The sequence below is a fragment of the Lampetra planeri genome, chromosome 54, assembly GCF_965212315.1.
Source record: "Lampetra planeri chromosome 54, kcLamPlan1.2.h2, whole genome shotgun sequence".
NCBI classification, from domain to species: domain Eukaryota; kingdom Metazoa; phylum Chordata; class Hyperoartia; order Petromyzontiformes; family Petromyzontidae; genus Lampetra; species Lampetra planeri.
The window spans coordinates 3,949,244-3,963,269 of record NC_136160.1 but is presented as its reverse complement, the minus strand read 5'-3'; the positions used below and the strand labels follow the sequence as shown (position 1 = coordinate 3,963,269).

At 55.2% G+C, this 14,026-nt stretch overlaps 1 protein-coding gene across 1 annotated transcript in view; it reads right to left on the bottom strand.

Moving 5' to 3' along the window:
• The window catches only part of LOC144735191 (uncharacterized), a 31,214-nt gene extending 17,427 nt beyond the window's left edge, over positions 1-13,787 (bottom strand). Inside the window, exons 1-5 of the mRNA XM_078617650.1 lie at positions 13,638-13,787; positions 10,484-10,654; positions 9,751-9,981; positions 1,183-1,303; positions 620-692 (exon numbers count right to left, since the gene is read on the bottom strand). Coding sequence (XP_078473776.1) covers positions 620-692; positions 1,183-1,303; positions 9,751-9,981; positions 10,484-10,654; positions 13,638-13,713 — 672 coding nt within the window. The 5' untranslated portion in view covers positions 13,714-13,787. The remainder of the gene's footprint in view (positions 1-619; positions 693-1,182; positions 1,304-9,750; positions 9,982-10,483; positions 10,655-13,637) is intronic.
• Between the last annotated feature and the right edge of the window lie 239 nt (positions 13,788-14,026).

Here is a 14,026-nt window from a genome sequence, read left to right as displayed (position 1 = left end):
CAATTTGAGATAGCCGGGTTTGCTTCCAACAAAATAAGTATTTTTTTTTTTACTTTTTTTTGAAACACGCTTTTATGAAATGTACTAGTCATGGAAGAACTCCACGACTCCAGGAAGTGGCCACGAAGCTTGCCATAACGTAAGGGGGCCGTTGAGCGTGGACAAATAGGCCCAAGCCGAAAGATAACATTTCAAAAATGTAAAAAAAATATATATATATATTATGATAGAATATAGTATTGTCATCAGTATGACATAAGTATACCAAGTTTGCAGTCGATACCACATTGGGAAGTGGGTTAAAATTGAGTTACAAGATTTGAGGATAGACAACCGACAAAGTGAGTTAATATTATTATACGTGTAAAAGAATGTTTTAAAATGTATGTTTTTTTTATGATGGAATATAGTATTGTCATCAGTATGACATAAGTATACCAAGTTTGCAGTCGATGCCACATTGGGAAGTGGGTTACAAGATTTGAGGATACAACGACAACAACAACAGACAGAGTGAGTTAAAAGAAAGCGTGTAAAAAAAAGAGCTCTATAATCGCGGCTAAGCTGGCCTTATATTTTTAAATCGTTTGAGCGAGTGAGTTAGCGAGTGATTAATTACCTGTCCGTTGGCCACCGCTGCCGCAGGACGGGCGCAGCACACGGGGGTGGGCTCCCACACCCCGGCCTTGCACCTGCGCAGCGCACACATGCACAAAGGCTCAAAGGGACCGTCCATAAATGACGTCACGCGATTTTGCAGACCTAACAGTCACTCGAAAGCGTGGTCATAGAGGTGAGTTTTTAAGTGTCTCTTGAAGGAGACGATTGAGATGATGCTGCGAATGTGCAGAGGGGATGGTCAAAGTTACACGCTTGGCTGCATGTCCGTGTGTGTGTGTTTGTTTGCAAAGTAGGGGGCACAGGTGGTACATCGGCCAATCATCTCAGTCAGCCAACCCATGGCACCTGGGTTTGTACCATGACCTCCTGCCAGCGGGCGTTTGACACTTCACGTAGCCTTAAAGTGCACATAGCCTGGCACCACCACTTAGTTGTTGTTGTTGTTGTTCGTTTGCACGACTGTGTTGTGCATGTCGTGCTGTTGACCAACGTAATGGCAAGCGACGCCGGCAGCCCTGTGCGTGCGCGACTTATACGAGGCCTGGCACCGTCACTACTTACGAGATCTTGCTGTAGCCCTCGTAGCCCGTGTCGCAGGCAAGGCTGGCGCTGTGGTTGTGACGCACCGTGTCCTCAGACATCACGAGCTTCCCGTGCGCCACTTCCAGCCTGCGACACGATTCTGTGCATTTCACGAGCGACACCGCACGGCGAGACAAAGTTGGGGGAGGTCTTACTGAACCGTGACCAGTGGCCCCGCGGTTTCGACCGGGTTCTCAAACCCTGTGGGTTCATTGTCAAAGTAGGTAAAAAATGAAATTAAAATTAATAAAAGTAAAACAATAAAAATCACGACGTTTCGGAGGCAACACAAGTCTCCGTCATCAGGTGGGACCGTCACAGCCAGATTTGCTGCATCAAGTGAGGCAGGGATTCAAGATGTAAGCTCTTAAGTACCAGTTAAGGGGGGAGGGGGGGAGGGGCTTATCAGAATGTGGTAGCCAATGAATGATTTAGGTGGTGCCGCTGCTGCTGCTGTTGCTGCATTGGCAGTGGTGCGCAAACATAAATAACAAAACTCAACCTCAATTAACATGGTGCTCAGAAGAAGAGCCGTTGCCCAAAAAGTCGCCTGTTATGAATGTGTTATTGTATGTACGTTCAACTTCTACGTACGGTGCATATGTAATGTAGTAACTCCACGGGAGACGACTTCACGGGTAACACACTCTTTATTTTATCAAACTTGGTTACAGGTGACTAACACCTACTTTGTATCTCGGGTGACAAACACCCACTTCGCTACTTGGCGACTAACGCCCACTGAGTTACTCGGATGACCAACATCCACTTAGTACTCGGGTGACAAACACCCACTTAGCTACTTGGCGACTAACGCCCACTGAGCTACTCGGATGACCAACATCCTCTTAGCTACTTGGCGACTAACGCCACTGAGCTACTCGGATGACCAACATCCACTTAGTACTCGGGTGACAAACACCCACTTAGCTACTTGGCGACTAACGCCCACTGAGCTACTCGGATGACCAACATCCACTTAGCTACTCGGCGACTAACGCCACTGAGCTACTCGGATGACCAACATCCACTTAGCTACTCGGCGACTAGGTCTTCAGCTCCGTCTTCGGGTCTTCAACTGGGTAACTCTCCCCGAGTGCTCTCGCGCGTCCCCCTTTATACCCCACCTCCGGACGTCGCTGCGAGCACCCACTTATTCGACCAATCGCCGGGTGCTGGCTACGATCCTCTTTTCCCACATCTCATCGTGCCTCACCACTCACTCCGCGCCGCCTCGTCATCTGTCACTCCCGGCGCGCGCGTCCACACCACGCCCACAACGCGTGCCCAACCCCGCACCCCGCGCCGCCCCGTGATCCATCACTGTCACAGTCGGCGCACGTCAATACCACCACTACATCACCCCCTACCACATAGCTCGCAGCCGCCCCGGCTGCTACAAAAATTACAAACCCTCCCTGTGTGCCCCGTAACACAACACAACAACAAGAACAACAACTAAGCTAACAACACAACACGACGCGAACACCACCATCCGCAACCCTCAACCAATGCCACCGCGACAACAGAACAATATATACAAACCGGCGAGTGACAATAGCAATGTGTATACAAAAAAAATAAATGGAAAAATTTTTTTTTTCTTTCGACTCGTGCAGTGTCCCCTTTTCTTCCGAGCGTCCCTACAACGGGACATTATCCCGGCAGAGGGGAACACCGGGCGAGCTCGGTGTAGAGCACAAAAAAAAAAACCCGTCCTCATGAAAATTGTTGAGACCTAGCCCGAGTCCGCCTTGCCGGTCCGTCGTACGGCACCAGACGCGGTTGAACGTCCGGTGGTGCCGGCGGTTCAGGAAGACATCGGCCAGGCATCGAGGACTCGTGCGTGCCCCGGGGTTCAGGCTCTCGATGGTCAGCAGCCGTCAAGCCCGAGGCACCTGGGGGTGGGTCAGGTGGAGACACGTGAGGATCAGCCTGCGACACCTCCCTCCCCGAGTCGACGGTCACATCACACGCCCGGTCGTCACGGCACAGAACGGGGTCACACGGTGCCGCATAGGGCTTCAGTCGGGAGGGGTGCACATACCAACGGCGTTTCCCCCATTTAATTTGTATACTCTGGGGCCGTGCAACCCGCACAATTTCCACCGGTCCCCTCCAAGGTCTCAACAACTTGGGGGACGTAGCCAACGGTGCATGTGGACAATGCAGCCAGGCCTTATCGCCTGGTTTCCAATCATGCGTATGCACCCTCCGCTCATGCAATTTCTCGTTTGCAATTTGCCGCGACCGCGAATTCAACCTTGCCCCCTCCCGCGCTTCAGTCAATTTGGCGATATTAAATTTGATGTGGTCTGCCAATTTAGATTTTGCACGTGGCTGGGAAATCCCCAGTTGGACGTCCATGGCCGGATCGGCCTCCCGCCCATACATAAGAAAAAATGGGGAAAACCCTGTCGCCGCATGAGGGGCCATTCGATAGGCCGCGAGTACCCCCGGCACCTGTAAGTCCCAATCAACCTGATCGTCGCAGACCTGTTGGCACAACATAGACGTAATCGTTCTGTTCAGACGCTCAACCATCCCGTCAGTCTGCGGGTGGTAGGGGGAAGTACGCACTTTCTTTGTACCCAACAGGTCGCACACCTCGCGCAACAAAACGCTCGAAAAATTCTTCCCTTGATCCGTCAGCAAGCGTTCGGGGGCGCCCTTGTCCAACACATAACCCTGGACAAAGGCGTCCGCCACCGCCGCAGCCGACTGGTTGGCGAGCGGCCATGCCATAGGCCATCGGGTGAAGTATTCCACGCCAACCAGCAGGAACCTATTTCCCCTTGGTGTAACCGGAAAGGGCCCCAAGATGTCCAACGCTACCAATTCGTTTATACGCGAAACCTGAATGGATTGCAGCGGTGGATTAGCCGCCAATGGTGGCGGTTTCTTTTTGGCGCACTCTACGCATCCCTTAAGAATATTCGCCACGTCGTTACCCATCCCCGGCCAATAATAGTCTCGCTGGATTAGGGCGAGCGTTTTGTGAAAACCCAGATGCATGAGCCGTTCATGAGCTGCCAGAACAATCCTACCCCGCATAGCAACAGGCACCACGAGCACGTGACGCCGGGACATGTTGTCCCACCTCATCAACAGGCCCTGTCTGCACACCCAGGAACCGACCCGCGCCTCCCCTTGTTCGGGAGCGCCAACTTTCCGACGCAGCGTAAGTAGGGAGCTGTCGGACATCTGGAGGCGGCCCCACTCAATGAGGGGCAACGACAACAGCGAATCCCTCCCCGTGGGGGCGTCCTCTCCCGGGGTGTCAGTGGCGGCGAGCGCAACTCCCGGGGCGCCGGCGACCGGGGGTTTGCACCGCGCTGATCCCAACAAACATGTGCAGTCCGTGCACGGCGGCAACCGCGACAAGGCGTCCGCGTTTGAGTGCCGCAACCCTTTTCGGTAAATCGTCGTGAATTGGTAGTCTTGAAGGACCTCCAACCATCGGGACAATTGGCCCGATGGCTGCGCCACGCGCATAGCGTATTGTAGAGCCGCATGGTCCGTCCGGACCGTAAAATGACGGCCGTAAAGATACGGCCTGAATTGCTGTGTAAAAAACACAATGGCTAACAATTCACGACGAGTTACGCAATAGCGTTGTTCTGCGGGGGAAAGAACCCTACTACCGTAGGCGACCACCCGTTCAACCCCCCCGACCAACTGTGAGAGCACCCCCCCGATACCCGTATTGCTGGCGTCCGTGTCAAGCAAAAACGGTTGTGTGAAATCGGGGTAACACAAGGGGGGAGCCTGCACCAAAGCGTCACGGAGGGAGCAGAACGCATCCTCCTCCTCTGCCCCCCAGTGAAACCTCACACCCTTAGCCGTCAAAGCGTGCAGGGGCTTGGCTATGGTGGCAAATTGCTTGACAAAACGACGGTAATAGGAGGCAAAACCAATGAAACTACGAACCTCCGTGACCGAGGTTGGCGTTGGCCATGAGCTGACGCAATGCGTCTTAGCAGGGTCCGTCGAGATCCCTGAACGACTCACGATATGGCCCAAATACCTGACAGATTCCCGAAGCAGAAAACATTTAGCCGGTTTAAATTTTAGCTTAGCGGAACGCATCCTGAGGAACACCGCTCTCAGTCGCTGGAGGTGCTCCTCGAAAGTCCGACTAAAGACGATAATATCGTCAAGATAAATCAAACAGGTATCCCATTGGAGGCCTGACAAAACCAATTCCATGAGTCTCTGGAACGTGGCGGGGGCGGAATGTAAGCCCATGGGCAAACGGTTGAATTCAAAAAGGCCCCCAGGTGTGCGGAAAGCGGTTTTAGGTTTAGACTCGTTATCGAGTGGCAATTGCCAAAATCCAGAAAGCAGATCGAGTGTGGAAAAAAACTGCGCTCCCGCCAAGGCATCCAGCGACTCATCCATCCTGGGGAGCGGATACGCATCCGCCATCGAGATTTTGTTTAAGCGGCGGAAATCGACACAAAACCGCAAGGACCCGTCCTGTTTCTTTACTAGGACAATAGGAGCACCCCACGGACTAGAAGAGGGCGAAATGATATCGGCCGCCAACATATCATTAACCGCCGATTGCACATGTTCCTTCTCGGCCGGGCTGAGCCGGAAAGGATTCTGACGAATAGGGGCCGCGTCCCCTGTAGCTATGTGGTGGCGCAACAGGTCAGTGCAGCCGATATCGTACTTATGTTTGCTGAACACGTCAGCAAACTCAATGAGCAAACCCCTCAATGCTCCCAATTGCACCCCGGACAAGTTAGCAGAACCCGCACACAGCGAGTCCAACCACTCAGTCCCCTCATCACTTTGAGGATGCGACTCGACAGTAAAATCTGCTTGAGCCACGAGCCGTTCCTCAACGGGCAGCGGCGCGGCGTGAGCCAGCACCGTTCCCTGCGCAATTACGGCCGGCCGCGACCCCGTATTCAGGACCATTACGAACGGCTCACTGTCCCCTCTCACCATGGTTTGAGCAACCGCTAAGTCGAGGCCCTTACTGGCTCTGTTTGACGGCCCCAACAGCACCCCCTGTGCCTCCGCACCCACCTCGAGTGGCTTCCTGAACCGAAGGGGTACTAACATTTGCGATCCCGGGGGTACCCGTACAGTGTGAGTCGCCAGCGCCTGCACCGTCGCACAAACCGTGCGCACTTTGATAGGGCTCGACAAGAAGGCAACCCGCCGACCTGACGGAAGCTCTATGCAGGCCTGATCAATAAGAATTTTGATGGGCATTTTTGACAAAAAGTCCGTACCTAGCAAACAGGGAACGGCCAGCGATGATGATACAAAAATAGGGCCCGCTAATTTAATGTCCCCAATGCAAATAGTCGCCCGAATCTGGCCGATGATCCCCAGGGATCCCCCATTCGCCGCATAAAATGGCACGTCTACCGGCAGAAGGGGTCTACTTTGGACGGGAAGGATGTTACAAATAAGGTCCGAGATGATGGTGGCCGACGCACCCGTGTCAACAAGCACCCGGACCTCAACCCCGTCAATGAACCCCGTTACCACGGACGACCCGGCTGACGCAGCCACGATCCTGTGGGCCAATTCGGACCACTCGACTGCTTGCGGGCCGCGTACGGACCCCCCCCCGCCGAATTGAACCCCCGGCACCCAGCCGCGAACCCCCCACCGCGAAGCGGCGACCCGAATGTGCCGTGTTTGTGGACCGAACGTGTGAGGTGCCGCAACTTGCCGGGTTTTGTTGGGATGACTTGTGGCCCTGGTCGTCGTCCCGACGTGGTCCTGCGGTGCGCGGACGCGGGGCCCGGCACCCGGCTGCGACGTGACCCCGAAGGCCGCAGTTGTAGCAGACGACGGACGTCGTAGGTTTCGGTTGCTCCAGCTTGCGGGGCGAACGTGTGGGCGAACGACCTCCCGTTCTCCACTCCCCCGGACACGGTGCAGCGAAGGGCCGCTCCTGCACCGCAGCTGGCTGAGGTTCGGCGATCGTGGCGGCCAGTGCCGCATTCCCCGGCCATTTGCAGACGACCCCCGGCTTGCGTTTGAGGACCTCGTACGCGTGAATGCTCGTGGCGATCGCCAGGGAGCAGATCTCCATCTCGTCTGCCACGTTGATGGGGACCCCCAACTCGTGGGCCAACACCAGCAGCTGCTCCGTCACCATGGCGTCCTTCCCCTCCTTATCCATGCGGGGAAAAGCCGCGTCCGCCAAGGCGAGCAGTGCCGTGCGGTAGGCTAGCGTCGTTTCCCCAGCCACCTTCCGCCGATCGTAGAACTGGTGGCGGCACGTGGAGGGCGGCCCGAACACCTTCGCCATCAGGTGTAGTGCGGCCTGGAGCGTAGAGCGGGACGACCTTGCAGCAGATGTGAAGGCTGCAAGCGCGTCGTCGTCAAGCATCGCTGGCAACGCACGCAGGGCAGTGGTGTCGGACCACCCCGACATCTCCTGATGAGCGAGGAACCTTCGTTGGAAGGCTCCCCAGTCGCCCCCATCCGCCTTGAACGCCGACAGCGCGGGCAATCTTTGCTGGAGGACCCGATCGTCGTCGACGTCGGAGAGATTTTCCCGCGCTCCGCTGGAGTTGTGTAAAATGTCGGCTCGGTTGTCAGGCGCAAAATGGAGGGCTCCGGCGCGCGCCGATGACGTGGGCTGCGCTGCGCGGAGGTGTCCGGCCACGTGGCGTCCGTCTTTCCCGCCAATCGGTGGCGGCCCCCCAAAAACGGCGGCAACTTCCAGGCTTTTGGCGCGAAGCGCCCTTTGGCGGGAATCCTCCACCGTCGCTTCCTCCACGACCCCCGCAGCCGTTTTTCCGCTCGCCGGAACGGAGATGTCGGCCAAGACAGCGGCGGCGGCGAGTAGCAACTCCGCCAAGCGGGCGTGCGTGTCCTGGAGGCCGGTGTCGGAGGCAAGCGGAGCGTCGGCCATCACCGCGAAGTGCTGCATCGGCGGCAACTCCTCGTCCTCTACTCCCGAGGTCGGTGTCCCCAGTACGCAGTCGTCATCCCGACCTCGCTCGTGGGTACGGGTAGTCTTCCTTGTGTCCATACTTCTTGAAGACAGGTTTACTTCTGACGCCAGTTGTAATGTAGTAACTCCACGGGAGACGACTTCACGGGTAACACACTCTTTATTTTATCAAACTTGGTTACAGGTGACTAACACCTACTTTGTATCTCGGGTGACAAACACCCACTTCGCTACTTGGCGACTAACGCCCACTGAGTTACTCGGATGACCAACATCCACTTAGTACTCGGGTGACAAACACCCACTTAGCTACTTGGCGACTAACGCCCACTGAGCTACTCGGATGACCAACATCCTCTTAGCTACTTGGCGACTAACGCCACTGAGCTACTCGGATGACCAACATCCACTTAGTACTCGGGTGACAAACACCCACTTAGCTACTTGGCGACTAACGCCCACTGAGCTACTCGGATGACCAACATCCACTTAGCTACTCGGCGACTAACGCCACTGAGCTACTCGGATGACCAACATCCACTTAGCTACTCGGCGACTAGGTCTTCAGCTCCGTCTTCGGGTCTTCAACTGGGTAACTCTCCCCGAGTGCTCTCGCGCGTCCCCCTTTATACCCCACCTCCGGACGTCGCTGCGAGCACCCACTTATTCGACCAATCGCCGGGTGCTGGCTACGATCCTCTTTTCCCACATCTCATCGTGCCTCACCACTCACTCCGCGCCGCCTCGTCATCTGTCACTCCCGGCGCGCGCGTCCACACCACGCCCACAACGCGTGCCCAACCCCGCACCCCGCGCCGCCCCGTGATCCATCACTGTCACAGTCGGCGCACGTCAATACCACCACTACACATACGTCGCCAACCATGTCAATCGAAGGTGCGGGGGAAAGACAATGAACTAGTTTTAATGAATACATTACAAATATTTTGTGTGAATAGATTTTGTTCACGATTTCTGTAGTAGTAGTAGTGTAGTGACATCGCGGGATGTCACTGTGTAGTACCGGCCCTAGAGGGGCTCGGTGTGCGCTGATTCATAGCGCTAGATGGCACCACGCTTGACGTGCAGTGCCAACCCGACAGGACAGGGTGTAGGAGTGCCGGCCGTAGGAATGGGGTCACTAAAGGCCATGGCACTCTGGTTGACCCGAGAGGACACGTGACCGGTTAAGTCTACAAAGGGGCCCCAAGTGGGGGCTAGGGGGGTCACGTGGTCGGGGTCCAGATCCTGCTCGAGGATTCTGGAAGGTGGTCGTGGCCAAGGGCAGAGCCAGCCACGCCGCAGAGAATATCAGCCGGGTTCCCCAGTTCTTTTCAAACGTCTTTCTCACTTCCTCTTTCCTTGATTGACGTTAAACTATATCGGCCTTTCCATGGCAAAGCGCCCTGAGAACGATTGTTTAAAGGCGCTTAAGAAATTAAAATTACTATTATATTACCCAAAAACATCCGGCAGAATGTCCCAACCCGGCCCTCCTCCTATCCCCCACCCCATTCGCTCGCCTACCGCCTGCCCCAGCCTCCATCATCTCCCTTCCCCTCTCCTCCTTCCAACCACCTCGTAGGCCCTCCTCATCCTTGCCGACGCCGTACCGGGTTCGCAGAACGGCAGCTCGAGGGAGCCCTGCAGGCATATGGCGCTCAGCGGGCCCACGGCGACGCTCTTCTTGCGGCACGCGAAGTTGGCCATCTCCCCCGGCGGGATCTTGTACGTGGTGGCCTTGAAGAGGCGCGAGATCGACGAGCCCCGGCGGAACTGCTGCGATTCGGCGGCCATCTCCAGCGAGTGGGCCTCCAGATCGCCTGAGGTCACCTTGCACGGCACTGGAAGGGGGCGTGGGGTGGGGTGGGGGGGCAGCAGCAAAACAACGGCGAGCCGCGGCGCTCAGCAAGGCTGGAAGGATTTTTGGCCAAATGGGCCGATTTACCAGAGGCGTCGCTCAGTATACCACGGGCCTCACTCAATTTACCATGGCCTTGCTCAGGTTACCACAGGCCTCGCTCAGGTTACCACAGGCCTCGCTCAGGTTACCACAGGCCTCGCTCAGGTTACCACAGGCCTCGCTCAGGTTACCACAGGCCTCACTCAATTTACCACGGGCCTCAATAAATAAGGGGGCCCCCCAATCTCGCAAACTGCCCCGTGCCTCCAGCCACCGGGCTTCCAGGGACCTCTGGGCAGCCCTGACCTTGGCGTGTGTGGCTCTGGGTTTCTGTGCATGTGTGTGTGTGCGGTACACCTATCCACTCACCCTCACAACCGGACATCTGTGGCTATAGGCTGCTGTGTGTGTGTGCGATACACCTATCGCCGCCCCCCACTCACTGTCACAGCTGGGCGTGTGCGACCACCCCTGGCCGCTGCAGAAGGCCCGCGGTCCGTGGAGAGTGTATCCGTCGTCACACTCGTACTGCGCCTCCTCCTGCGCGGCGTACGACCCCTTGGGTTTCACCACGTGGCCGTGCGAGATCTGTGGCGGGGCCCCGCAGGTCGGCCCTGCTCCCGGTCGGGGGCAAAAATTGGCGACGGGTCACGGCGGATGGAGGACAGGCGTGGGGAGAGACAGTGACGGACTGGGGGGGGGGGGTTAAACAAACTAAAAAAAAATCGGGCCGAGGCGTTCGTAAGAAAGAAAAGAAAAGAAAACCACACGCGGATACATATTCGGGCCGACGGAGTTAGCCAGATGTTGCGGTGTGATTCTTTTATGCCGCGCGAGCTCATTTGGCCCATTCGGGGCTGGGTCTTTAAACAAAAAAACTAATTTGACCGGTGAGGAAGGATCTTTGGGGCTGCCGAATATGGGGGACTTAATGCCAACTGAGAGGGTAAATAACCAATGAAGTGTACATATTATAGGGAATACAATTTTCAATTTATAACAGCCAAATACTCTAAATGCGTGATGTTGATTCTAAATGTGGAGGGAAAAACTGGAGGACCCAGAGAAAAATCTACGCGACCACGGGGAAAGATAGACACACGCAAGCTCCAAATATACAGGCGTCGGTGGTTGGGATCTAACCCACGATCTCCTATATACCAGAAGAGGTAGTTAACATCTCGCCACCGTGGCGCCCACGGGCGAGAGGGAAGGCAGCCACGTGATGAGCTTGCAACCAACAGTTGCCCAAGCTCTGCAGGTCCTCTGCATATTAGTGTGTTATAGGGCCAACCATATTGGGAGGAAACCGGAGCTACCCGGAGAAAACTCACGCAAGCGAGGGAGAAACGCTCTATCCCGTACAGATGAAACAGATGGAGTCAACATTTTTGCTGGACCGCCTTCTCATGGCAGAGCCAGGCTACGGCACCTGCCTTGAAAACGAATTTCTTTAGAATTGCTTTTTGCGTTTAGTTTGTTGTCCTTCCACCGCACCTCCGATTATCACGGTCGGCTACGTACGGTACGAACGAAGTTCAACATAAACAGACAGCATTCACGCAAACGGGGAGTTCCCTCCAGATCATCTGTGCGGTGATCCACCAACCCTCGCTGCCTCCACATCGCTGGATTCCAGGCAGCCACGTGCATAGCCGCCACCACCACCCGACACATCAATCGTCCGCGGTCAGCTTACAATGCGGATACAGGTTACGAACAAAAAAACAAAACAAACTCAAAATCCAGGCCAGGCCTCTTCCGACATCCTTCGCTCACGCAGAGGAGCACTATCGGGCATTGCAAAACCACGGCGCTTGGCGGCGCCCATCAGAAAACCGCGGCCGTAAGCATCAGCCCTGACCCCAGGGGCTGAGAGTTCAAAACGAAGTTTGCGGAGGGTACATGAGCGCGAATGCGGCGGTGCCGTGAACCTCCCCCAGTTCGATTTGAAACGGGGTGAGTTGTCCACACGAGCCGCTACTGATAGTAAGGGGACTCGATTGTTCCAGTAACAAAGACAAAGGTCCACCTCCCCCCGTATAGCCTTGACAGACTGTTGGGGCAAGTGCTGTTAGCGAGTAGCAGCTATGAAGGCCGGCACGGCGCACGAGGGGGGTGGGTGGCCAGCAACCACGCCGGGCCGACTTTGTCTCCCCGGCGGCGATGTTTTCACACATCGCACCAGCTGCTAATTTCAGGCTGAGTCGACCTAGGGGAGGCCCAGGACCTATTCAGATAATCGTCACCGGCGTTGGCCGTGGGCGGGAATCGAACTCGGGCCGCCGGGTTCGTAGCGCACAGCGCTACCACTCCCCAACAACAGACTCCCAGTGAGGCACACCCCCAGTAACAACCGCACTCAGTAACGCACTCACTCCCCACCGTCTGGAACCTTCCACAAGTCTCTTCCCACCAAAGACGTCTTCTTTGGGTTTCCTGCACCCCCCCCCACCCCCCGTATAATCTCCCTTGTCGCGCCTTCGTTTCCACCGTTTTCTTTCGCTATTTCTCTCTGTTGTGGTCCCGTGCCCCCCCCCTCCCTCACCTCCGAGCTAATCGTCGCACGACCTTCGCATATTTTGTTGCACGTGACAGCAGCAGAAAATTTGTTCAGGAGCCAAATGGCAAACAATAGCCGAGGTCTGATAAATAAAAAATAAATAAAACATTCTTTCGAACTTCTTTTTTTCGTTTTGTTTGTTGTCCTTCCCCCGCACCTCCGATTCGCACGGTTGGCTACGAGCGGTGCGAAAGAAGTTCAACGTACACACAACGTTTTGAGCTCTCGTTTTGGCAAAAGAAATGTGGATAATTCGGATCTACAGGCGAGCGACTCACGCACGACGTGCTTTGTTCACTCCTTGGCGTGTTCCCTTATCTAGCAAGATCAAAGATATGAATGCTATAAAATGCAAAACTAAATAATTTTACCAGGTAAGGCCCATTGAGCGATATGGTGTACGGTACTTTTTTCTGGAAGCCTTTGCAGTTCTTTCTTGGATTTTCTGTTTGCGCATAGTCACTTTAAGATGTTTTCTTATTCATGTTTTTGTGTTTTGTTTGTTGCGGTTGCACCCGATTCAAGAGCCGAATGGCTCACAGGGCCATACCAAATAAATGAAAATGAAACTGAACAGCTATTTTTCAGAAGCGACCTGGCCACAAATGATAGCGCAACGAAGTGACTCATCATCATCACGTGGACATCTACAGCAGTCAAATACTCGAAACGCGTGCCGACTTGGAGAAAGAAATCCACGTGATCACGGGGGGAACATGTAAACTCCAAATATGCAACAGGCGTCAGGGTCGGGATCTAACCCCCGACCCTCCTGCGTACCAGGCGAGGGAGTTAACATCTCGCTTGAGTCAAGTGGCACGCCGGGAGATCAAATCGAACAGGGGGCCTCTTAATTCGTTCGCAAGTCTATTATACTAATCATTACACGTCGGCACACAATGGCCAAATAACTTTCACGGGCTCTTTTTAACACACCGCAATATTAACCGGGGGGGGGAGGGGCGGCCATGGGGTTCGAACCGCAGCGCCTGAAGAGCCAACCGAACTGAACACGGACAATGTGGTTGGGTTACCTTGGGCTTGCGCGCGTATGCAGCTGAATGCAGACAGCAGCATCAGCAGCAGAGGTATCGCCGCGGACACGGCCATTGTGTTCCTGTACGTGTGGTGACTCGGTCGGGGTCACACACCAGAGGGAGGGCAGTGACTGACTGACAACTCATTTGCTGGACGCACGGAAATTTGTACTCTCGCTTGCCAAACACCCCCCACCACCACCACCACCACCATGCCCCCCCCTAACCCTCACCCCATCCCCAAACATTCCGATCCTTTCATGTCCCCCTCCTACTCCCTCTCCTCTTTTCAAACAACGGCGACGATAACCCGGCGATTCACAAATAAACGCGAGGTTTGCGTGACAACGTTCGCGGCTGCCTGCAGAACCGATCACTTCATCACG